We start from the raw sequence: 24991 nt of genomic DNA, 5'->3' as shown, positions 1-24991 counted from the left end.
GACAGGTGTCCATGGAAACTCGTACAAAAAACAAGATTTTTTGATAGTCAAACAAGACAAATGCAGTATCCTAAGTCTCATTGTTTATCCAACTGTAGTCTCGGCAGACAAGAACACAGAACTTACAGTTTTGGCAAAGGCTCTTCGTCCACCGTTGATCGTGGCAGAAAATACTCAAATTGTGAGAGCTTTCGCATTGCCACCACATGCCATGGAGCAGGTCATGTCAATTTTTGATGAGGAAGGATATCCTTTAAAGGAGCATGTTGAAGTACATACTACATGGATCAAACACATAGGCCGGGATCGACCAACGTTGACATGCCAATTGACATGCGGGGACAGAACAATAGCAGTCAGAGAAATGTTAGACACAGGAGCAGATGTTACGGTGATATCATATATCTTTTGGCCACGTGACTAGAACTTAATTGTACCATTGGGATCTCTCTCAGGCATAGGGGGAGCTTCTCTGTGTTTGCAGAGTAAAAATTCCATCGTTGTTACAAGACCAAGAAACAAGACGGCGATCATTCGTCCTTTTGTTGTGCAAAAGCCCATCACAGTTTGGGGGAGGGATCTTTTAGCTCAATGGGGGACGAAGATCGAAATGGATTTTTAGTCGGGGTCACTGCGGCACTCGCCACGCTGAAATTAACTTAGAAAACAGATGATCCAGTTTGGGTGGATCAGTGGCCCCTGGAGCGAGAGAAATTGAGTGCGTTGAAAAACCTGGTTCAGATTCAATTGGAAAAGGGACACATTAAGCCAACAGACAGTCCTTAGAGTTCTCCAGTGTTCGTCATCAAAAAGAAATTATCAAGCCAATAGAAATTGTTACACGATCTCAACATATACAGGCAGAGTGCTTGACAAATTCCTAAAGAAATGGGGTGTCAAACATACATTCGGTATTCCATGTTCACCCACAGGTCAAGCAATCATTGAGAGGACACATCATACGTTAAAATCTTTGCTAGATAAGCAGAAAAGAGGAGAACCAGAGGCGACACCACACATGAAATTGAACAAAACATTGTATGTGTTGAATTTTCTAAATAGTTCATCTTCAGAACCCAATCCACCAATCTTGAGACATTTTTCGAACAGTTCACAAGCAAAGTTAAGAGAGAATCCTTTAGTTTTGATCAGAAACCCAGAGTCAAGACAGATAGAAGGTCCCTTCAAACTAATCACTTGAGGCAAGGGTTTCGCTTGTGTTTCCACAAGGCAAAGTCCAAAGTGGGTGTCAGCGCGACACGTGAAACCATTTCAAACGCAAGGACCAGAGAACACAGATTCCAAGAGCAGAGAGACGAGCACTCAGACAAAAGAAGAAATCCAGACTGCGAAAAACAACTCAAAAGAGCTTGAACAATAAAAAAAAAAATATTTTGAAGGAGTTTTGAGATTTGGTGTGAAAAGATGGTAATGTTTGTCCACAAGAAAGAAATCGTGTGCTTCACGATGTTCATGTGCTTGATTCCATTGTCAATCGCTGTGAAAAGCAAAACAAATCTACCCATTGATCAGCCGGAGAGAAATGTTTAAGAAGTTTTAGCCCAAGCAGCAGATTTAGATAGCATCTGCCTGACACATTCCCGACCAAGAAGACCATTCTCGGCATGCATGATTGAGTTGCCAGTGAGCGAATAGCCAGTTCCAAGACACAATGCCATTAGGATTTCGCAAGTCGTTAAAGATCCTGTGAATGAGTGGTATGCCTGAACACATTTTTTACCTGTAGCTTCTACTGAACCTCAGGAATTGAAAATCTTTGGATCCATAACAATGGACGTGTGCATGCAATTTGTAATTCCAGAAAAAACAAACAATACCGTTGATGTCACACCAAATCAAGGGTTTTACAGAAATGCATCAACTTAGTGCAAAAACACCACAACAACAACTAGGAGATCACTCCAAGTTCCGGTGCGTTTACCGAAAGGTTTCTTTTTGATTTGCAGAGACAGAATTTAGCACGGTATTCCTTCAAATGCCAAAGAAGGTCCATGCAGCATTGAAAAAATTTCAATGTTGTCACCAGATTCAAAATAGCAAAAAGAACAAGAGCGCAGAGAGAAAAGATCGTTGAAACATTATGATGAAAATTGTGATAATGAAGTGTACACTTGGAACAAAGCAAGGAAAATTGCGACAGCAATTTTCTCACCTCAAACAGCGTCGAGGGTGGCCTTGACTCAACTAGACCACATGAGATGTTAGTTGAGCAAACATGCTAAGTCAGTCTCTCTTGCACTAAGTGACATGTTGCAAGACCTGGACAGTGTGAGAAAAGCAACTCTGCAGAACAGAGCAGCAATTGATTATTTGTTGCTAGCTCATGGACATGAATGTCAAGAATTCGAAGAAATGTGCTGCATGAATCTTTCCGATCATTCAAAGTCGATTCATGAAAATATACAAAAAATTGAAAATAACATAAAGAAACTCAGTAAAATCACGAAATCTTAAATTAATGATGTAGTGAAATTTTTTGACCTTTCTCCTTTATAGAGAGAGTTTTTGAAGATAGAGTTTCAAATTTTTATAGTTCTCATTGTTCTCTTGATTGTAGTGCCATGCATGTTTCTATGCATCAAGCGAATCATAAGTCGAGTCACAAAGAAAGTGCTTTTAGTGCAAACAGAAGGGGGAGATGTGGGATCTCAACACATCACTGTGGATGTGCAGAGGCACCAGGGGAGCCCCTGGGGGGCTCGGAAACCCTGGAATGCAGCCAAAAGGGTTTAGTGGTTGGATTTCGATCCATCAAAAGGAGAAGAACCTGTGAAGGAGGAAATGAGAGCTTCTTGAGTGTGAATGATACATTTATAGAGGGAAATATAAATTTTAGAAAAATGGGTACAAGAGGGTCATGAAAGCAAGATGGAAGATTCAGGGCGTAGTCCTGTGTTCTTCTTTCTTCTTCATATCTTCCATTTTCTGTGGTGATGTTAGCACTTGGAGATTAGTTCATGGTGAAAGTACACTTGTCTATAAGGGTGAATAGTATTGGGAAATAAAAGTAAATATGTTACACGTAATTTTTACTATAAAAGACACAACCGCCCTGTGGGCGGGAGAGAGTGCACTTAACTGTCTTGCTGAGCGGACCTCAGCTGGACAGAGAGAAAACTTTGTAGATAAGAAATAATAAACAAGACTGAAGACAGAAAATCTGAGAGTCCAAACTCATCCTTTGCGATCGCGGCCGCTCAGAACCACCTTTCCCCGTGTCGGGGCAGAGACACATAACAGCAGACCCCGACAAAATGTGTTCTGACATGAAACTTAATCAACTATACTTTGAAATAATGAAGACAGAAGGAACTGAGCATTGCAAAATTTTGTTTATTTATCTTAGAATGCAGCAGAATTTTATTTACAGTGGACTTGTTTAAAACCAGTATTGATTATTTTAATAGGCTTCGCAGTGAATTCACAGATAAACATTTTTCTGTAAGTGCAATACTTTGGTGCTTGGATATATCAAAATATATTATACCAGCAGAGAAATTAATTTTATGACAATCTGTAGGTTAGCCTTTGCTAATTGCATTTATTGTGTATTATGCACTGGAGAAAGGGGCTGCCTGCTAGACTCAAATCGTGCAGTTTGCTTTTCAGGCAGTCACTTTGTCTTTTATAATTAACACAACCATGGAGATGTGAAGTCTGCTAAGTCTGCTGCCTTTCTTTCTTTGTGTTATTGAAATTTTTTTTTTTTTTTTTTTTTTTTTTTTTTTTTTTTTGGAAGAAAGGTGTATGGCCAGGGGAACCAATTAGCAGGCCTAAATTTGCATATTCAATATGTAGTAATGAGACTTGATGAGGTCACCATTGAAGGCAAATGACTGCTGTTCTCAGTCCATCTAGCTCACATACTTTTCCATCAGTAGCTTGTTACCTTTTTCCTCTCTGGATGTCTTGGTCAACATTTTATGGCCAGAAGTAGTAAGGTGGGCAAAGGTTCCTGCCGCTCATGGTGTTACTGGCTATCTTCTTCCCTCATATTTGAGGGACCTAATACTGACCTGGGGATCCTTAAGGACTTGGGATGGTAGAGAAATCTATTTCAAATGCAGGTGCTCTGCTGACATGTATCAGATGATTGCTGATCCTTGTCCCAGGGTGCTAAAAAATACCAGCAATTTTCCAGCTCCATAAGCCAGGTGGATTTTGTCCCATGTATGGGCTTCTTATGTTGATACTGATTTTGTTCTCTTTGCAGTATCCCCCATCCCAGCTCGCCCTAAACAGGTTGTCAAGGTGCAGTCTTTTTTTCTGTGGGGATGTAGTGTCTCCTGTCTCATGACTGACAGCAATTTGATGCAGGGATCATCTTCAGTGCACCATGTGAGTGCAGAGTGTCCTTCTCAGCTTTATTAAACTACAGCAAATAAGCTGATTTCATCCTAATGCATTATGAAGTATCCTAAAACAAATTAATTCTTTCTCTGATGCTGTGTTGAACAGTGTGTATATGTGAGAGTCTTCACATCTCTGCAGGCAAAGGACATGAAGTGTGTACATAACGTGTGTGTGTGCTCAATACTGTTAGTGCAAAGTAAAATTATACAGGTTTGTATCCTACTAAAGTATGAACACTAAGCTTTTTTAAATTTTTCCCACTGCATCACTTCTGTTTCTCCTTTTTAATTTTCTTTCAAGTGAAATTTTAATCTCAAGTTATTGCTGGAAAGTTTGAAATGTGTGTCTTCAAGTACCTGAAGACTTTCACGCACTGCAGGTGTTTTAAAATCACAGTCTGACACTGCTCACAGCAGTTTTGCCCTGGGCATTTATAGAGCTCTTTGTTGATTTGAATGCCTGTAGCATTCAAAAGAAACTTCGATTTTGGGTTTTGTTGGTATTGTTGTTGTGGGTTTTTTTTTTGTTAAATTATGTCTTCATATTTCTGTGTGGGAAGATAAGAACTGGAGAAAGAAGTGCAACTACAATGCAGCAAGTCCCACTGTTTAGTTTTATTGTGTTGCATTACCTTCTCTTACAGGTAATACATGTTCCAGATTGTAATATTACAAATGTGTTAGACCAGAACAGGAGTGATTTTGAGAAGAAACTAATAATAAAAAATATGTAAAAGTGAAATTAGATCAATCACTGTTTTTAAACCCATACAAAATATGTATTGCTCCTCATGCAGGCAAGCAATGCAATGCTCACTGTCATACTGAGGCCAAGCTTTTAATAACAGCATCAAGGGAAATATTTAGGATTCTAAAGAATATAAGACAGGGACTGAGAAAGTGTAGCTAGCATTTCCATTTTACTGGAGCAACAGATCTTGTTGGCATGGATCAGTTTATTCACTGGACACTTTGATCAGAACACCTTAAGCTACTGAAAAATTTTCAGTCTTATAAGCACACACTTTGGCTTTTAAAGATATGTGATTTGCTGACATCTGCTATATTCCTTTTCTGCTTGGGAATGCTGTAGTGCATTTGTTGACAGAGCCTAGTTTGGGTGCCAATTTGACACAAGAAGTAGAAAACACGTGAAGTCAAACCACAAGGTTGTAGCAACTCAGGGGAAAGTTCTTCATTCAGAAGGCCCTTTCAAAATTATTATGTATTTCTGCTCATAAGCACAATTTGGACACTGAACCCTTATTACTTTTCTTCTGGATACTTTGTTAATTAGTATAGGCTTCTTCAATTGCAAAAATTTTTGGAACTGGTTCATTTTTAATAGTTTCTTTATTGTCAGTAATTAATTTGGCTTAGAACAGATAAAGTTTTACACGTTTAAAATGTGACGAATTATGTTTATTTTGCAAGGTTTTATAGAAGACCAGATTTGTATAGTTGCAAGATGAGTGTATTCTACTGACTGTATATTAAAGCCTAATGGTTTTCAAGGAAAATAATTATTTAATTTGGAAGCTTGGGGATAACCATTTTTTGAGATTTTACTGTAGGAGTTGGACTTGTTTACTCTAATGGGTCCCTTCCAACTCAGCAGGTTCAGTAATTCTGTGGTTTTATGATTTTATGACATTGAACTTTTCTATGTATTATTTTTTTCCTGATTCATCACTCTTCATTTCCACTGCTCAGAAAATACACAGTATTGCCACACACATATTTGTTTTGATTCTCCTTCCTCGCTGTGTTTTTGTAATTGTGCTGAACTTATTCTCATAATTTCCTTTTTGCCTATTTTTGCTTGGTGCCTTTTGTTATCCTTTCCTCATTATTATGAAACTTTTCTGTTACTTTTCTTTCCTTCCTTTCCAAAAATCCTGCTGTTCAGAATAAGCCAGGGGAGATGGACTGTATGATTAAACTTGGTGCTGTGCTGCCAGTGAAAGCTGAAAAAGCATTTGGTATCTTTCAGGAGTTTAAACCCTTGTTTCTTCCAAAAGGTAGATGTTACTCTTTTCTTGGTGATGTACATCTGAATGGTTATTTGTTTTTGATTAATTGAAAGTAAATTTTTTGTGGAGATGATAATAAAGAAATTCACCTGTAACTGTACCACCATTCCCATACAGTTCAAGAAAGGGGATGGATTCTGAATACTTTCTCTGTGGAGGGATTACAAAGGGAAACATGATATTCAGATTAGTTTTGTTGTTTTGGTTTTTCAGGGGTTTTATTCATACACCATGTCCTTTCTTTGCAGATTTTTAGGAAACAAAGTCATGTAGTTGGCATTGGGATTGCAGATCCTAAGTGGAATATTGGTGCAGTGTTACAGCCCTTTATCCAATGGTCCACAGACAGGATAAGGTCTAGAATGAAAACTTGGCAGTGTTCATGGATTCATGCACCATTTATAGTACTTACCTGTCCTCAGTTTTGTGATGAAAACTTTCGTTGTCCTGAAGAAGTTGCCTCATTGTTAACATTTGGTTTGTGATGGTAAATAACCAGTTCAATACAGGTGACTGCAGCTTTACAGAATGGAGAGGGCACTAAATATCTACTGATAATATTCTAATTGAAAGAATTTGATGCTGCAAGTGACCCAGTGTCATGGATTGGTTTTTTTTCCAGAACATCTGATGGTGGAAAGACAGTTGGTACCATTGAAGTCAACCTTGTGAAGATGGGAGAGCTAGAGGAGGGGGAAACAGACCACATCACAGCAAATACCCAGGATCAAAAGGTAGAAACTCGGTTTATTGCACAAAGTTAATTAGAATGATCAGTTGTACCAGATGTCTAAAATACTAATTATCAAATTGGGTTAAGGACTTAAAACAAAATTTCTGGAGTAAGTACTATGTACACATATCTCCCTCAACTGAAAAAAAAAAAAAAACCTCAAGAAAATGTGCAGAGTAATATTCTAACCTGAGTTTCCTAGGCCCTTTCCTTCTTTAAGGAAAAAATAGCTTATTTTTATCTCAACTGGATGTATTTGATCACTTCTGATCAAAAACTGTCCAGAGAGATGCCATAAGTACAGCTTTTTTTTCCTTGGATAGCTGCTCTGGTTTCTGCCCTTGAAGTCCTGTTCATGTTGATTTTTATGAGCAATCTGTGCCCACAATACTGAAAAGCTGGGAAGAATAACAGACAGGTAAACCAAAGAAGAGGTGAATTCCCTTGCAAAGGGGCAGGTTTATCTGCATTTCATGGGAGCACACAATTTTTGCAGCCTTAATAAGACAGTTTACTGCTTAACACTGGTGTATTCCGTTCTTCATGAATATGAAGAAAGGAAATACTGCTACAGGGAATGCAGTGTTTTTTTGTTTGAAAGTTACGTAAGATTTTTTTTTGAGAAAAGGACATTATTTTCAGTGACTTTTCTGCTTAGCAAAATCAGTCTGCTTTTATGTCAAATCTGAGGGCAAATTTCACACTTTTTTTCACCACTTATCTCAGAGGACTTAAATGCCTTTTTAAAACAGTAGATGAGTGTGACCAGTTCCAAAAAGCCAACAAATGCTGTGAAATCTTTCTGATTTTGACCTGTAAAATTTGCACAATACAGGCAACACGAGCTGTTTTTTCAGCCTTATCTCTTATTTTTCTTTTCTTCCACAGCAAAATGTGGAATGAGACTCCTCCTTGCAATTATTGGAGATGTAATTAATGAGCTCTGTCTGGCCTGGGGGCAACAGAAGGCTTTAATAGCATCTTTCTAGGGTTTTCTAATACTTGTAAAGAGAGACCAGACTCATGACCGAGGTATTTTCTGTGGTCTTTAAAGGAGTCCTTGGTTTGTACAAATCAGTTGCAACACTGTCTTGGTTTATATCTTGATAGTGAGGATGCAATTGTGAGAATGATGAGTTATTGAATTAATGTAAAATAAATAAGTTTTGAACTGGGCTTGTTCAGTTTTAGATAAACTATGTGCAGGAATTTCTCATAGAAGAGGAAGGTGATGGTTAAATTCATTTTCAGATATTACCTGGTAGAGAGTACACAATGTGTTGCTCTCTGCCTTAAGTTCTCCACTGAGCTTCTAGGAACTGGGGAAGCCCTAGGAATGGAGCTCCCTGTGACCTTTAGAGACTCCCATTTTTTTTCTGGATGGGGTAGGAGGAGCATTAAAAATATTAGGTGTAGGTGTACACTGATTGATTTTTCCATAAACTTTTTATACTTTTATGCACTAATCTTATCCAAGCAATGCTCTGGTTCACTTGTATAACATATTAGTTCAATCACAAAACCTGAGCACATTTTAAGCACCCTTTCTTGTGCTTCCTACTTTTCCCGTGTTTAAAAATTGTTTTCTTGCACTGTGCATTTGAAAACTGCTTTGCCTAAAGAAACTTCTTTGAAAGCATAGAACTTGTCAAAAACTGTTTTAAACTAAAGTGCCTTATTCTTATAATAAAACTTACTAAGCTAAACTATTATTATCTCTCAACATTTCTGCCATAATACTGGTAGGAAACATTTCTGTTTTATTATGGAACAGCTGATCATATTTTTTTCATTTTCTTGGCTATAATTCTGATTGTGTTACAGTATCTTGGACCAGAAATATAAAGATAAAAATGTAAATTATAAGTAAGACTTTGAAAGTTTATATTATCAGTGATGGTTGTCAGCCTACCTTTTATAAACTGCCATGGATTTATTTCAGACCCCTGAATGTGTCACATTTATGGTTGTGTTTCTTTTGCAGTGTCCATTGGTTCATGAGTGTACAGCCACTGAAGGCATAAGTGGGAAAGACAACCTGCCTTCCTTAAATGCAGGTAAGAATTCCAATGTCTGTAAGAGACAGGTCTTGCAATTCTACATCTGGTCCGGAAGAAATCACATAAATTTGTGGCAGAGCTCATAAATGTCTCTTCAAATGCTGCACAGATGTTCAAGTTCAATATACTTGACATTATCATTTTATTGAAAAATTTAAATAAATGTGTATCAATTATGCTTTCTGGAGCAGTGCTGAAATCTCCATCTCCTACATCTTTACTGTTCAATGATTTTCAAGACTGTCAGTGACTTCCATGGGCATGGAATTAACATCATATATTTCTGTCATGTCATTGCATGGCATTCTGTTAAATAATTATGCGTTATTTGTAAGTGAATACCCAGGACAATCAATCACTCTCATAACTGATGAAGTGGAAGTTTCAGTTTGATCTGGAAGCTATCTGTCCTAGAATGAAGGGAGCTGTTGGCAAGGCATTCTCAATTCTAGGTCAACTCAGAGCTTGAGTGCAAGGTGTTAAACTAGATCTATTTTTCTTTCATTATACTGAGAAATATTGCATGCTGATATGCTGCACCATAAAACTTTTATTAGCCCAAGTTTATGAATCTCCATTACTCTGCAGTAACAATGTCACAGATAAGTTATATGGGTCATCTAAAACCACAGCACTGTCAAGAATTCTGTATTTGCTACATACAGTTGAGGGGGAATGTTACTCAACTTTTACAACTTTTTAAAATCTTTACTGAAACTTTTTCATCTGATTTCTCTGATAGGGCAGACTTTCTGAATCAGCTTTGCAGTCTGAAGGAAGCACTAAAAACTGCCAAAATTAAGTCTTCCATATATGCATGAATATGGTAAATTTTTTTTTCTGTGAGTTGTTGAGACTAGATCAGAAACAGAAAAAGTATGTTCTAGAGAAATACCATTTATTTTCATCAATTCAAAGTGAGAAAGATGTCAATTGAGAATTTCTGAATGTACAGGAACTACATCTGGCTCCAGAAATTCCTGAACTGGAAGTAGCTGGAGGCAGGGAGGTTATCTTGTGTCTCTAGGTATTTATTTATGGCTTTTCTCTGGATACAGAGCCAGTTGAAGGATTTCGTCTAACCCAGTGCAGTTCTTTGATTCTGATTCTATATGTCATCCAGATTAGTGAGACTTGAAGAATTGACATTTCTGTTCAGAGAACGATACTGATTCACAACTGATTTTTTTCTATTTGTTGCCTCTGTTGTGTAGGTTTGATTGGAGGTTTTTGTTAACTTTTTTTTTTTTTTGTATAGAAAAATGCTGTAGGTTATGAATGTATTTTGTTGGAACTTTCAAGGTAGATGTCAGTTTTAGGAATATTGAAGTCTAGATCAATTTGTCAAGAATATTTCCATGTGATTCTATAGTGTATCTAGACAACGTTTGCACATTTGTTATTGTCATATACAAACACAATATAAAAGCAAAGCCCACCCAACAGTGCTAGGGTTTATAAAGTCAAACATACCATGGAGAGCTTATTTTTTTTTGGTCATTTTTTGGGTTGTCATGTTTTTTTTAAGGAATTGAGGGGAAAGATGTGCATATGCAAGAAATGACAGCATGCAGGACATTGGAAGGAGTTTGCACTCACAGGAAGTTTTCTCTGATAAATAGTTAGTCTTCAGTCTGTTTCCTGCATTTGTGACTTTCTCTTCTCATCCAGCATTGCCTCCACTTTCCAGCTGACACCAGGCACTGATTCCAGGTTTTGTCAGTCCTACTCTTTTTATTGAATTCCTGATTTCTTTTCTTGGAAAAATTTTAGCTGCCCTTTTATACTGTCAGGCTCTTTCCCCAACCCATCAGACTTCTTGCCCAGCATGCCTCCGTGACTGGGCTTCCTGCGGATTAAGGCTCTCTGTGTTGCCTGGAGACAGACTGGATTTCTCATATAGATACCTGTGCAGAAGTGTCAGGAAACCTGATAACATCAACAGTGCCTGCACTGCTTTGCCTGCTTTGTTCATATGGAACTACCCCCAGAATAGTATGTTTTCCATATACATTCATATTTATTACATGTGTATGCTGTTGTAAAGCTTTCTGATACTTTCTGTTTCTTGTTGTTTATCAGGCCTTCAAAATGATGAAACTGAAAAAAAACCACCTTTGTGAATCCTTAAGCCTGTGGGTATAGAAGCATGCTGGCATTCTTTTTAAATCTTAGGATAGCATCTCCAGTGAATTAGGAGATGCTTATTGAGTGAGTGGGAATGAGCCTTATCACTATTCCATCTATACCCCAAGAGATTGAATCTACGTCTCAAAATTCAGTTGTTTATTTATAATGCTGGAGAGTTTGCCAGTTGTTTACATGTAAACAAATTGCATTCTAAATAAAAAAATAATTAAAGTAATTGAAATAAAGCAAAATTAAGAAAGCTGTAATTATTATTCCTGAGGTAATACACATCATATACCTATGCTACAAAGAAAGATATAAATAGGAACACTGTTAGCACATTAATATATGGCAGAGATATGCTTCGATATGTGTTCAGTAGGGAATGAAAATAAAACCAGAGTATTCAATCTTTTTTTTTTAATTGTACTTTCAGGGGAAGCAATGTGAAGGATGTGGCATGGAATAAAAAGCACAGAGGTCTTCATTTTTAAAAATGAGAATGTCCAAAAATAGGAATGGGTAAATATATGGCATTGGCTTTTAGGCTTGATGCTTTAGAGAAAAGCTTTTAAAACAGGGCTTTCTCTTTTTTAACCACTGCAACTCATGTGGATTTTGGGTTGTTTTTAATGCCTCTCATGATCACTGTCTAAATACAGGAAGGATTATTTTTATGAAACTTACACTCATTTTAATCACTACTTTTTATAAAAGCCAGTTTAGTCTTGCCATTCTTATTGTACATGCATTCTAGAATGTGGTTCCAGAAAACTTGTTATAGTCAGAAATTAATTACTGTTGCAATTGGAGGGGAAGATACTTCTGAGATTTTTATGGAGTTGCATGCCTTCAGTAGTTCTGTTTATAAGGAAAACATGGAGTACTATGCAGCTTTTATTGGCAATCTTAAGCTTTAGTAATACTGCATATTGAGATTATTTGGGAAAAATTCCCAGGCTTTTTTTTTTACTTTGTAAATGAAATTTTCTTCTTAAACCCATGGAGATATGATTTTACAATTTTAAAAAACTTAAAACACACTTGAGATTATCCCCATCTGAAAATTCAGAACTGAATCAAAGACCTGAAAATTCAGCTAGTACCTGGAGTGGAGTTTCATAATTCTAGCAACGATAAAAGCCACAACTTTGAATCCATGTTTTCAGTGTTCTTCGTCCCTTGCTGCAGTCCTGATGGGTTTTCTAGGGTTTTTGGTTTTTTTTTCTTTGTGATGATGGTGACAGGGGGAGATCAGAGGAAAAAGAATTTTCAGGTACATATTTGCATTAGGTTCTCACAGATTAATGTGTATTTTTCAGTGTAGTAGATTCTGAGTGTGAATTTAAGGGCTGCTCTTGGAAAAAATCCCTTGATAAACTCCTTAGTAAGTAGATATAAAAAGGTAAAATAAAGAGTCTTTTGTGTCTGGGGCATCATCATTTAAAATGTCCAGGTAATATACTGATCAGGGGGCATAACAGAAAAAAACAATACCAATCCAAAATTATAATCTGGTTTGGCAGTTTTCTGTTTAACGCCAGACCTGAATTAGCCCTTAGTTTCCTGAGCTCTCCCTGACATTTGAAAATTTGCATTCCCTGCCTTGTTAATGGGAGATGATTGGTGCCATACATCCCCTTTGTGAATTGTCACAAACTATTAATATTATCAATGAGGCTGATTTCACTGATTACAAGAATCTCAGCAGAAGAGAAGGATAATAGGAAATACACATTGCCGCATATTTTAACCAAGTGATGTAATAAAGCCTGAACACTTGGTGAAAGTTGATCATAGGCACAGGACTTGGAGATGTTTTTTTCTGTAATTAAATCTGCGTGGTGAGGATCCTTAAACTCTAAAAGTGTGTGGAAAAATGTTTGAACATTGAGATATTTTGGGTATTAGTAGTAAAGAAAAATTGCTCTTTTTAATATGTCAGAGAAATTAAGCATCTCTTTTGCTTTTTGCTTATTTCACAACACTGAGTGAAAATTTAGTTTTTGAAAGTAAAATCACTAAGAACTAAAGGCAAAATGACTCTAAAAAGGCTTATAAAATGACTACAAAAAGGCAAGAAATGCTTATAATGTACTGTAGTTAAGAAATAGTTGGCTTCTGATTGTGAAGGCATGAATTATAACATCAGTATTGTCTCACCCTTCACAAGTGACTGAAAATAGGATAAAAGTTTTTAAAACACCTCTCAGTTGCTCCATCTCTGGGTCAGAAAAGGGCATAATCCAACAACAGTTTTTCATCAAAGACTAATGATGAAAGACATCTCAGTAGAGAGATGGGAATATAGAGCAGTACAACCACTTAAACATTGCTCCTTTCTTCAAGTTGCCAGCAATAGATTTATTATCAGTATATTTAAATCTCTGGTCTTCTTTTAGGCTTTCCTAAAGGATTTTTGTTAAAAATCCTGATTGCTTAGATAGACAAGACAGTTTGTATACTTTTTATTTTTCATTCTCTATAAATCAGACTACATAAACGTTAATGGTGTCTGGGAGTTGTGAATTGAAATGTCCATTAGTAGCTGTCATTTTGACAGCAGCAGTTTCCCCGCAGCACACATGGGGAATGTATTCCTCTGAGTTATAGACCACTCAGTGGCTGATCAATGGGAGCCTGCTGGAAGGCAGCTTTTTCCAGAAGGCTTGACAGAAAGGTAGCAGTGGAGGATTTGGATGGCTGTTGAAAGTTAGTCATTCCAAGTTAGGATGTTGTGGACATGTGTGTTAAATGACAATCATTTGTCTCCAAGTAAGTTTATCAAAGTAGTGAAACAGAACTTTTTATTCCTCAGCTTTTTCCCTTTTTGTTCTTTCTGGAAAATAAGAGAAGAGTAAAAAAAGAAAATAAAAAGATGGAAAGGAGAGAGTAGATTATATGGCATCTTTTTAAGATCTGAATGGAAATGTAGCCAACACATGAAAACAGTAAAATGAAAAATGTGATGGGTTTTAAACATTATTTTCCAAAATACAAAGAATTGTGATTTTCTTATGTCACGTTGCAATAGTAATCTGAAAACAGTGTATGAAACATACTGACAGGGCTGTTATATTTATTTCTATGTAGTTGCAGTGTCTTGACCACATCAATGATCAAGGTAGCTCTAATATGGTCAAAGGTCAAGTTTTCTTTAATGTAGAAGCACATCTTCTCTTTGTGTTAATGACTTATATGTGCATGTCAAGGGGAAGATGGAGCTGAACTCTGAGTCCTGTACAATTTATGGGAATAGTGAGTGGTTCTAGCAGGTGACAAGCTATGGTGGTGACTGTATTAAGTTCATTGTTCATGTGTGCATTCTGTTTTTCCTAACTTCAGCTTAAATGTAAGAAAAGAGAGTCTAATTTATATTCTTACTACTTTAAAGACTAAACTCAAAGTTACTTACTCTGCTGGTAAAATGTGATTTATTGATATACTAGTAATATTTTGTCCTCCACATGCTGGTATAAAAAATGATATAAAAATTAAATGTTTTTAGTATCATTTTAATGGTTCTAAAATTAGTTTTGCTAGCAAGGGGGACAATAATATAATAATTTTATATTGTCATAAATTTTCAGAGTCATATAACCACAGTAAAGCAATGATATTATTTTTCCTCTTTGCAGTGTTGAGAAACCCAGTTTGTAAGTTATATAGATTCCCTACTTCTGACAACAAGTGGATGCGAATTCGGGAACAGATGGCTGAGACTACCCTATCTTTCCATGTTCCTAAAGAACTAATAAATCTGCACATAAAGGAGGATATGAGAAGGTAAGGAAGAAGCAGTAGCAATAGTAAGTACTAAATTATACTTTTCTGACTTGGAATCGTGCAAATGATGAGTTAAAAATATTAATTTGAAGTATGAAATGGGCACTTTCTGGCTGCCAAGAATTTACAGTTGTAACTGAACAACAGAATTGACTGCTCAATCGGACTCCAGTGGCCTCATAAGTTTTGAGCATTGAACTGTGCTAAAGTGCGGTCATGACTTTAAATCTGTGAACACCACCATTTGGTTAACAGTATAAATATTCTGGAACATTAACATTTTATAAAAGAATCAGCAAATGACAGGGGTGTGCACAACATTGTGTTGTGTTTGGCTATGTGTCTGGGTAGAGTTAGCAACACAGAAAAACATTATGCAATGAAAAATTACAAGTTTATAGTGATGTCATGATTTGAGGCTGGCACAATGCCAGTGCCCCATGAAAATACACTTTCCCTAGTGGCTTCTGTGAGATGTGATCAGGAACAGAGCAAAACAAGCTCCAATTTAGGAATAAAGGAAACAAACTTTATTAACTACAGCATCTAAAAAGGAACAGACACAAAACTAAGAATGAAAACTCTGCAAATACATTCCACCTCATCCCCCGCCATTTCCTCCACAGCATGAAGTGACATCGTAGATTTCTATCCTGTCACCATCTCTCAGATAATCAACTTTCAGTCCATCATCACCCCTCAAATAATCAACCTTCAAGTCCATCAGGGAGAGAGGAGTCCCCCCTAGCACCATAGGCTTTCCCCGGAAACACAATTGAAACCTCGTGTCTCCATGTCACTCGTGGCACCGCTCGGAGAACATCTGCCCTCGTGACTTCTTCCCTCCATGTCCAGTGCTCTCACCACGGCACATGGACCAGGACTGCTTTTAGGGTTCCCCTTTTAAGGATGCCCCGCCAAGTTCCAACAAAAGCAGCAGTCTCTCAACTTCGGGGCACCAGTCCCCCCCAAATTTACCACCTGGGGCCGAGGGGCCTCGTGAGCAGAGATCTTCCTCTCCACAGAAGACAGAGGGCATCCCACACCCTCCTCAGCCATCTCTGTTCATGTCACTGCTTCACTGCACTCTCTTTGGCTTCAAGGCATTGCCTCCCGCTAAATGCAGGCTCTGTGCTACAGGAAAGACATGGGTCTGTCCATGGCCATACAAGAAAAGAGTCCAGCTCAAGGCCACTCCATCATCTGCTCCCACTTAGGATCCTTCTCAGCTCTTCTAACATCTCTCACTTGCACTTTCATCACACTTGCCCACTGCTTCATCTCTCTCTCCTCATTCTGATTCAGGAGGATCAGTATCTGTAAGGTTTCCATTATTCTAGAATGGGGTTAAAATCTTCGCCTCTGTCTGCCCAGAACTCCCACAGCAGCCGGGCACCTTCTCTGCTGCATCCCCCACTTCTCCTTCTGGCCTGCCGTGCTGCCAGTCCATGATATCGAATTTCAAGGCAGTACAGGCACTCTCTCTCTCTCTCTCTATCTCCCAGGGGGTGTTGGGGGTGGGGTGGGGGGGGGCCCCGATGCTTCTCAGGGCTCCTCCACCCTTCCATCTTGCAAGGCCGTCACCCCCCTCCTCTGCCCAAGGCTCCGGCCCACCTCACCTGGCTGCATGGCTTCCGCTACCCCACCCAGCCCCAGCTGGGCAGGGGAGCTCTGACCTCCTTCCCTGACCAGGACTAAGAGAGAGTTCCCCTGGGAGTTCTCTGATTTTAACCCCCTGTGTTCTCAGAGGCAGTCCATACCTTCAGTGGACAAACCAGGTGCCAGTATTCAAATCCATGCACTGATTGGTTTGACCACAACCTCCCAAAAAACTCACTTCCTTCTTAACCTACGACAATGAGGACCAATGAGGATGAAAATTACATTCCTCTAGCTAATCTAAATTAGTTGGCAGAGGAAAAGGATACCAAAGTAATGTTTGTTTGAAACCTTAATGTTTGGCCTTGTAACCCAGAGAGATGTCTGAGAATCATTTCAATGTGTATGGCATGGAAAAAAAGGAGAATAGGGAACACAGGTTCCCAAAAGCCCTTGAATTTCCAATTTCCCATTGCAGTGATTAAAATGGCAGCCTGTCTTTGGATCCTTGTAAGCTGTGCTGATAAAATTTGGGGATACACCATTATTTTAAGTAGTCCAGGGCTACCCTAAAAGTATTGCCATCTCCTTCCAGTGATAATGGATGATGTAGAAGATATTGCCTCCTTTCTCATCAAAGTTACTTCACACTTAGATGGGTGTCTGGTCTCATGTGTAAGAGTGATGCTGTGACCTAGGGTTGCATCTCAGAGCCATCCTGTACACTTTCAAGCAATTCCTTCCTGTTGTGGTTTACAGAGGCTGTTGGTTCTGCAGTATGGAGCTTCTTTTTTTATTCACCCCATCTCTTGCTTCTCTGTGATGTTTATATGACAATAGAACAGCATGTGGGAGACTGGAATCTTGATTTTAATGAAGTCAGTGGACTGATACATACTTATGCATTGTGATGATGGGTTATAAAATTCCTATGAATTGTTATAATAGTTTATTCATTTAGTACTGTGTTTAGGCATTTATGACCTCATCTTGTTTGAGAATACTTATGCTCAAGGTTTTTTTAGTAAGCAATAAAAATAGATTATGCTGAGTCTCACAGTTCATACACTTCCCATATTTTCATTTGCCCCATGGGTAAATGCCTTTTAAATGTTAGAGAATTACTTTAACCACTTTTACTACTGCTGCATTATTCTCTCCAAAGGCATAATGCAAGTAATAGCCCTTGTTGTTATTTCATATTATAGAATTCACCTCCCTGAATAAACTGATAGTAAAAATTCACCATGGTGAGGTTTTCTGTTCACCAAAATAAAGATTTGAGAAAGAAACAGAAGTAAAAGTTGCACAAAGATTAAGATAAGTGCCTCTGATTTTCCTGATTGCCAATGTGGTTGAGCTGTTCAAGCCTAGTTGAAAGTGTGGGTGTGAAAGAAAGAGAGACAAAGTGATTTATACAGTCTGAAGGAGAAGATAAGACTAACCAAAAGGAGCAACAACATGTAGAATACTAGCAGATGGTGGGAATAGGGGCATCTCTGTCATCTGTCATCACTTAAGAGTGTGGGTTGGAGCTTCAGCTTTGTCTGGGCTTTCTTTTTCAAAATAATTGTGAAGATGTGTGTTCTTGTGGAGTCCTTACACTTGTAATCTAGTAAAATGTGTGAGGAGGATGCTACTATATTAGGTGTTGAGCTCACATAAAATATACACTGCACCATCTTCAGGCTATTCTCTTCTGAAGTATTTTTCTCTGTGTCTTTTTCCCTCAGTTAGTATGAAAGGATAAATATTTTTGTCTCAGAAGCCACTTATCACACTCAGCCTGTTTCATTTTTTTTTTATTGTGGCTTCAATATAGTCAGGTCTGAAGCAATTACCCATAAAAATATGCAAGTAAGTTTTAATCCTATTCAGTATTCATTATAAATTGTAGTTTAAATTCCCTTTTCTCACAGCTCTTATGATTGATTATCTCCTGATAAAACTTCAGTGTTCATTGTTAACCAAACCCTTTCATTTACTGACATGATGCTTTGAAATATGTAACCTGTAAGGGTATTTAACTTTGGATTTCGGCATGAAATACTGCTTTTAAAGAAATGCATGAATTGAAGATTTTATCCTTCAAGCCTCCCTGGAAGAAATTTTAGTAGGACATTTTAGTAGGTTTTTTTTTTGTTCTAGTAAAGGTCATACAATCTGCTTTGCTGGTTTTTATTACAAAATTATTTTTGTTTCCTCTTTGAGGTATTCCAATGAGTCTTTTCTGGTGTTTTTAATATTTCTTTACACAAATCTGGTCCAGATATTTTACATGTGTCATGCAAGATTGGCCAACTGGTTCTTTGAACCTAATGATTATAAAAAAGTCTGAGCTTACAATAATTTTTCAGAAAGTTGATTGGCCTATATAATTGAAGCTTGCAGTTGTAGGTGTAACCAGTGTAAGTGGGTCAGAGCAGCAAGAGATTTGGCTGAAAGGAAATTCCACCTGTACTTGAATTTGGCCCATGGCATTTGTGATCACAACTCATAAGCAAATTTCAAATATAAGTTACTGAACTTAAACCCTCTCTCCAGAGTACAAAGCACACATGCAAGCTTTGTCTTGCATCAGAAATGACTGTCCTGTCCCATCAACACTCGGCTTTTTTTTTTTTTTTGGTGCAAATCTATACTGTCTGTATTTTATTTCTTTCATGAAACATTTTGAAACTATTACAATGTTCAGACTGTCTGAAAAATACTTTTTTTTTTTTTTTTTTACTTCCTCTTACTACACTACTTCTGTTGAGAAATGGAGCCCCAGACATTGATGCCATGTGTTGGGAGTAGACTTTGATATTTTTTGGATGTTTGGATTTTGGTATTTACTTGAATTGTTTTTGAGCAGTGGCATTGTGAAATTGTTGTATTGATGAGCGGTGATAGCATTTAATGAAAGTGATTTTGGGTAAGCTTATAATGACTTTTGAAGATATTTGAACCAACCACATTCAGAGAGGCGCTGTTACTATGCTTATCCAGTCAAGGATTTTCACAAGATGGTTTCTTGTAAGTACCCAATTTTCAACACTTAAAAAGTTCCCTAACCTGTCAGTAAAATGTAGCTCAAATGCATACAAATGCAGTATTTACCTCATGGTGCATCAAAAAGGATATGAATCTTTTCTCTTCTTACTCTCCATCAGTTACTGCATAAAGGAATGTAAGTATATGAACATAAGTGTAGCTTGACTTCTGTAAACAGTGTTTAGACAGTTGTCTTCATGAGCCAATATCAATTTTAAACCCCCTTAATTCATAAACTAAAGGATAAAATATTGTAATGAATTAACATAATTTTCTCTCCTCTTGATATCACTGTTCACAACCAATTTTGGAAGATATGGCCTCTGTGAAAGCCTAAGAGGGACTATCATAGGTGACTTAAGTAAAATTTTCTGGATTTGACTTTGATTTTGGGTGTCTGAAGTTGTACTGCACTGGAATGGAGTGACATCACTTGATTTTTTTTTTGTGACAGTTATCTCTACATAATGTTACCTTGAATTCAGCAATACTGTGTGAGAGCAGCTCTCTGGCCACAGAGAGCAACACATGGCTTTCCCACGCATCCTCTTGGGAAAGGCTGTGGGATGATCAGAGAAAAGAATGATAAACAATTCTTATCTTCACTTGCTGCACCTGTTGTGAACATATGGAGATGTGTTTAACAAAGGGTGGTTTCTTAATTGGCCAATGGTGATGTGTTTGGACTGGAGGACCAGTTAGGTCCACCTGTATATCATAACTGTGTATGAAAGCAATGGGTTTCTCCATAAGTATAATAAAGTGATTGATCAGCCTTCTGTGAATCATGGAGTCAGTGCTAATTATTACCTGGCAGGGGGCCAGTGACAACAGTGCTGAATCTATAAAATGCTAACATACATTTTATATTGGGACTGCCCTCTCAGAGAAGTCTTTTTTGCAAGATCTGCACAGGTTTTAAGACTCCAGAGAAATCATTCAGTACCAATTAGCAAAGGCTGCTGAGATTCCCGGATGTTGTATTTGTGCACAGCATGCCCTGAGGAAGTCCATATTGAACAAATTAGAGCCTCCCACAACATGCTGAAAGAATGCAAAATTGAAGTGAAAAAATTTGTCGCTTCCTGTCCCTTAAGGCTTTAGGGTGACTAAAAAAGCTTTATACAGTTTTATGATGTTGCTTGTGTCATAGAGATCCTCACTCTGTATTTGGAATTATGCATTCTGATTAATAAATTTGGGGGGAAAAGAAAACAGAAACCCAGAAAATGTTTGAATGGTTGAGTAATTGTTCAATTAATAATGTGATCAATCTTGCCACATATATGACTCCAAGCTGAAAGAAGGAAATAAAGTTTTAAATGTAAACTGTGAAAATAAAATGGTTTACTCATATCGTGCAACTGAAGCAATATTGTCTAAAGCTGAGTCCACTGTATTCTGGTGAAACAATCAAAATTGAAAAATAACCAAACAAAAAAACCCTAAAGCAATTCTGATACTGCTAATTAATAAAATATAATTTAGGATGAAAGTGTAAATTCCACAGATGTCATTCTAAGTATTACTTAATTCAAGACTCTGCAATTGTCTGATGCAGGAGAATGATCTTCTGCTATTAAATGCAAATCATACAGTTAAGTCCAAATGATCATGCTCTTTGAAGACACTGAGGTTTTGAAAGATAAACCCTAGTAATAAAATATCCAAGGAAGGGAAAAAGTTCAGTAGGGAAAGAATTTAAGGCAGGAATGGAAGCAAAATGGTCTTAAAGTAGGAAGGGAGAAATTAGTTCAATTTAGCTTACATATCGTCTACACTTTTGTATAATAAAAAGGGGATGGTGGTGGATAGATAGTTTTGGTAAGCCTGACCTGACAAGCAAATAAAAACTAAAAGTCTAAAAGAAAATTAGTAAAGAAAGAAAAAAAAGCCTTTTTTTTCCCCTTCTTTCTTATTGACTCCTCCTCAATAATTACTTGCCTGTTTTGGACACAACAGAATGAAAAAGTTATGAGTATTTTATTTCTGGAGAAAATGTGATATTGTTTGTCTGGAGTTTATTGCCTATATATTACAGAAGCATATCCTGTAGCAAAGAAAAATGAGAGTAATTTTATCTGATTCTGTTCTTAAAAAAAAAAAAAAAAGAAAAAAAAAGGCTATCCATACATTTTAAAGTGAACTTTGTTAGGAAGAATAATTCCAGTGCTCCTTTCCTTAAAAAGAAGCTTCTTGACTTCCTTTACACGAGTGATTGAGTCATATCCCAAAGCTTATGGTGTATGTTTATTCCAAAGCTCCTGTTTGATAAATATTCAGAATTTTTATGCTGTTATAATATTGTAGAAGTTTTGCAAATATAATCTACAGAAATGTCTCCTCTTGTTTTGAATCCTGCTAAGCTCTTTGCTTCTGATGTTTTGTGAAAGTAGATTTCAGAAGTTAATTTTGCTTGGTAGAGGCCAAAATCACTTCATTTTTTAGGTGTTGAATTTGTTATGTTTACTTCACTAGGAAACATCATTGGATTTTTGAAGCTGTATGTATAAAAAATTGCTACTTGGTCTTCATAGAGCATTTTCAGTTTAAGTGCTTTTATCATATATTCTCTTAATTATCTCCTCTTCTTTAAAGTGATCTTTTCAACTTCATCTTTCAATTTGTCAGGATTTGTGTGTGTAGTCATGCAAGAGGCTATTTTTGCTGTTTCCTTTTTCTCAGACAGAGTAATCACAACCAAGAAAGTTCTTTGAGGGATTGCCCCCTTTTCACTCCTCTTGCTCATCTTAACATCTTGCTGATGTTTTGCATTATTTTAGTTGGAGACAGACAGGTGACTTGACACTCCGTGTTCATGCAGCAACAGCCAACTTTTATTGAGATCTCACTTCCTTTACGTACATAAGGAACCCATGAAGTTAATCCTCATTGGCTGAGCCAGTTACCTCCCCATTAATCAGCCAATAGCAGCCTGAGTCCCCAACGGCCTGGGCCTGCTCTTACTGGTCGAATTCCATAAGTAAGGTAATTATGTAATCAGTCACGTATTTCAGTTATAAAGTTGGAATTATTTCTACTGTATGGCCTACAGGCCAGCTGTAGGCCACTACAGTTCCCCCTTTTTATTTTTAAATACAGTTTTAAAAGCAGTGTCTGTCATCCTCTGCAGGCGCCTTGCGGACAAGATGACAGACACGGCATTGTGTAATAACCTCGACCTAGACCTTGAAAGGTTTGAATGAGGTCTTTAACTCAATTCAACAGGCCCAGCCACTTTTTAGTTGGTGATGTATCCCATATATCCTTGAATTTGTAATATTCACTCCTGGGAGCTGTCAGGCAGGATGACTAGCAATACAAGTTATCAGAATGGCATACTCCAGGTTTATAGCTTAAAGGTTACATGTTTACAACTTAACTCTAAAAACAGGAAACATTTCAATTCTCAGAACTGTGGGGAAAACAGCCAACAAGAAAAACAATCTGTCTCAAAATCTCCAAATCAAGTCCTCACATTTAAATATATACAAAACCTTGATGTCCATGAATACATAAAATCCTTAAACAAATTTGTAATTTCAAGAAATTCCAGTCCTCTATGTGGCACATGTGCAAGTTGTTTAAGTCACTGGTCCTCAACATCTGCTGGAGGATCATCATGAGAATATTGTCTCTGGTCCTGAGCATAATGTAGGGCAGGACAAACACACCTGGCAGGTATCCACTGTGTTCCAGTATCCATAGAAACACATGCATACTCACGTCCCGGTGTAATGAGGTCCCATGGACCTTCCCACTTGTTTGTCATAATGTCTTTTATCATTACCTTAGGTTTGGGTGAATGGGCATCACCAGACAAATGCAGTGACAGGAAATTAAGATTACTGGGTTTTGAGATTGCTCCAGTAGTGTTAAATGATTTAATGTATAAACAGCCTTGGCCACTTTGCTCTGTGGGGTTTCACCACACACTCCCCCCCTTTATGTTTTTCTAACATGCATTTTAAAGTGCCATGCCACAAATGTTGGAGAATACCAGTTTGGTGGCCCACACCCCAGAGCTCTAAAAATTGTTTAGTTTTTTGTGATGTGTACACAGGTCCATTATATGTTTTTATGTTATGAGGGATACCCAAACCAGCAAATGCTAATTGCCAATGTGCAGTGGCATCCCAACCTTTCTTCCTTGAATGCCCATATGGCAGAAGAATATCTTAATTTTCCAAATTCTTGAATATGTGTGACATATGTTTGCCGTATTTGTAGTGCTTTTAATCCTTGGGGATTAACCCCCATCTGTAATGGAGCAGTGTGGCCCTGGCAATCAGCACATGTGTTTACTGTGATGCAAGCCTCTGTGCTGGAAAGCAGAAAAAGCCCTGTGTCTGCAGGGCTCAAATGCCTTGGTGAAAGAAGGCATGTGATGCCTTTACCTGAGCCAACATATCTGGCTCCGGTGCTGTCCAGGCAGGGCCAGCCACGTGATCTGCTCCTGCATTGCCCTCTATAATAAAACCTGGGAGAGTTGTATGACTTCTAATATGGAGAATGTAATAAGGGCAAGTTCTGGCCTGAATTGTGTGCCACAAGGTTTTTTGTCACTGATACGGATCAGGCCCGGGTAATAAGTGACATAGACTCCCAAGGTATTCACAGAAGGCTATTTTCCTTTATGAAGAAACCAATTGCTTTTTATACCCTAGTTCACTGCAGGGGGACCTGATTGGTCCTTTAATTAAAACACCTTCACCATTAGCTAATTAAGAAACCACCTGTTTGGTAAACATATCTCCATAACATATTCCATATGTTCACAAAACCCCGTACAGCAAGTTAGGAAAATAATTGTTTATAATTTTTTTTTTCTCTGATCTTCTCACAGCCTCTCAGAAAGATGCCTGGGCAAGTTGTCTGTTTCTCTCTGTGACCAGGGAGCTGCTACCACAGTTTTTATCAAGCCAAATAATTGTGCATTGTTAACTTCCTTTAATAGAGCTTGGTCCAGTTTTTGTGTTATACCTGCAACATATGCAGAGTCAGTAACTATATTCAAAGGAGTGTGGGGAAATGCTGGAAAGTTATATCTACAGCACATAGCTCTACCAAATGAGGTGACCCATTCTCATGTCCTTCCAATACTTGCCAATCATCTCCTTCCTTCCATGTTACAATGGCCTTTCTTGTTTTACCAGACCCATCAGTGAATAAAGTAATTCATTTTAAGGGTGTTCAACTGTTCAGGGGTTTTAGGGATAGCTCAGTGGTCTTACGCATTTA

At 37.7% G+C, this 24991-nt stretch overlaps 1 protein-coding gene across 6 annotated transcripts in view; it reads left to right on the top strand.

The window, feature by feature from the left end:
• Positions 1 to 7031: 7031 nt before the first annotated feature.
• Positions 7032 to 24991, top strand: part of INPP4B (inositol polyphosphate-4-phosphatase type II B) — a 157268-nt gene continuing 139308 nt past the window's right edge. For all 6 annotated transcript variants that reach the window (XM_041461781.1, XM_041461780.1, XM_041461778.1 and 3 more), the window contains exons 1-3: positions 7032 to 7140; positions 9124 to 9196; positions 14968 to 15115. In XM_041461781.1, the coding sequence (XP_041317715.1) occupies positions 7081 to 7140; positions 9124 to 9196; positions 14968 to 15115 (281 nt within the window). In that variant the 5' untranslated portion in view covers positions 7032 to 7080. The remainder of the gene's footprint in view (positions 7141 to 9123; positions 9197 to 14967; positions 15116 to 24991) is intronic.

This window comes from Pyrgilauda ruficollis, unplaced genomic scaffold (genome assembly GCF_017590135.1).
Source record: "Pyrgilauda ruficollis isolate IOZ18807 unplaced genomic scaffold, ASM1759013v1 scaffold154, whole genome shotgun sequence".
In the NCBI taxonomy this organism is placed as follows: domain Eukaryota; kingdom Metazoa; phylum Chordata; class Aves; order Passeriformes; family Passeridae; genus Pyrgilauda; species Pyrgilauda ruficollis.
The sequence above is the reverse complement of the archived record's forward strand: the minus strand, read 5'-3'. Positions and strand labels throughout refer to the sequence as shown.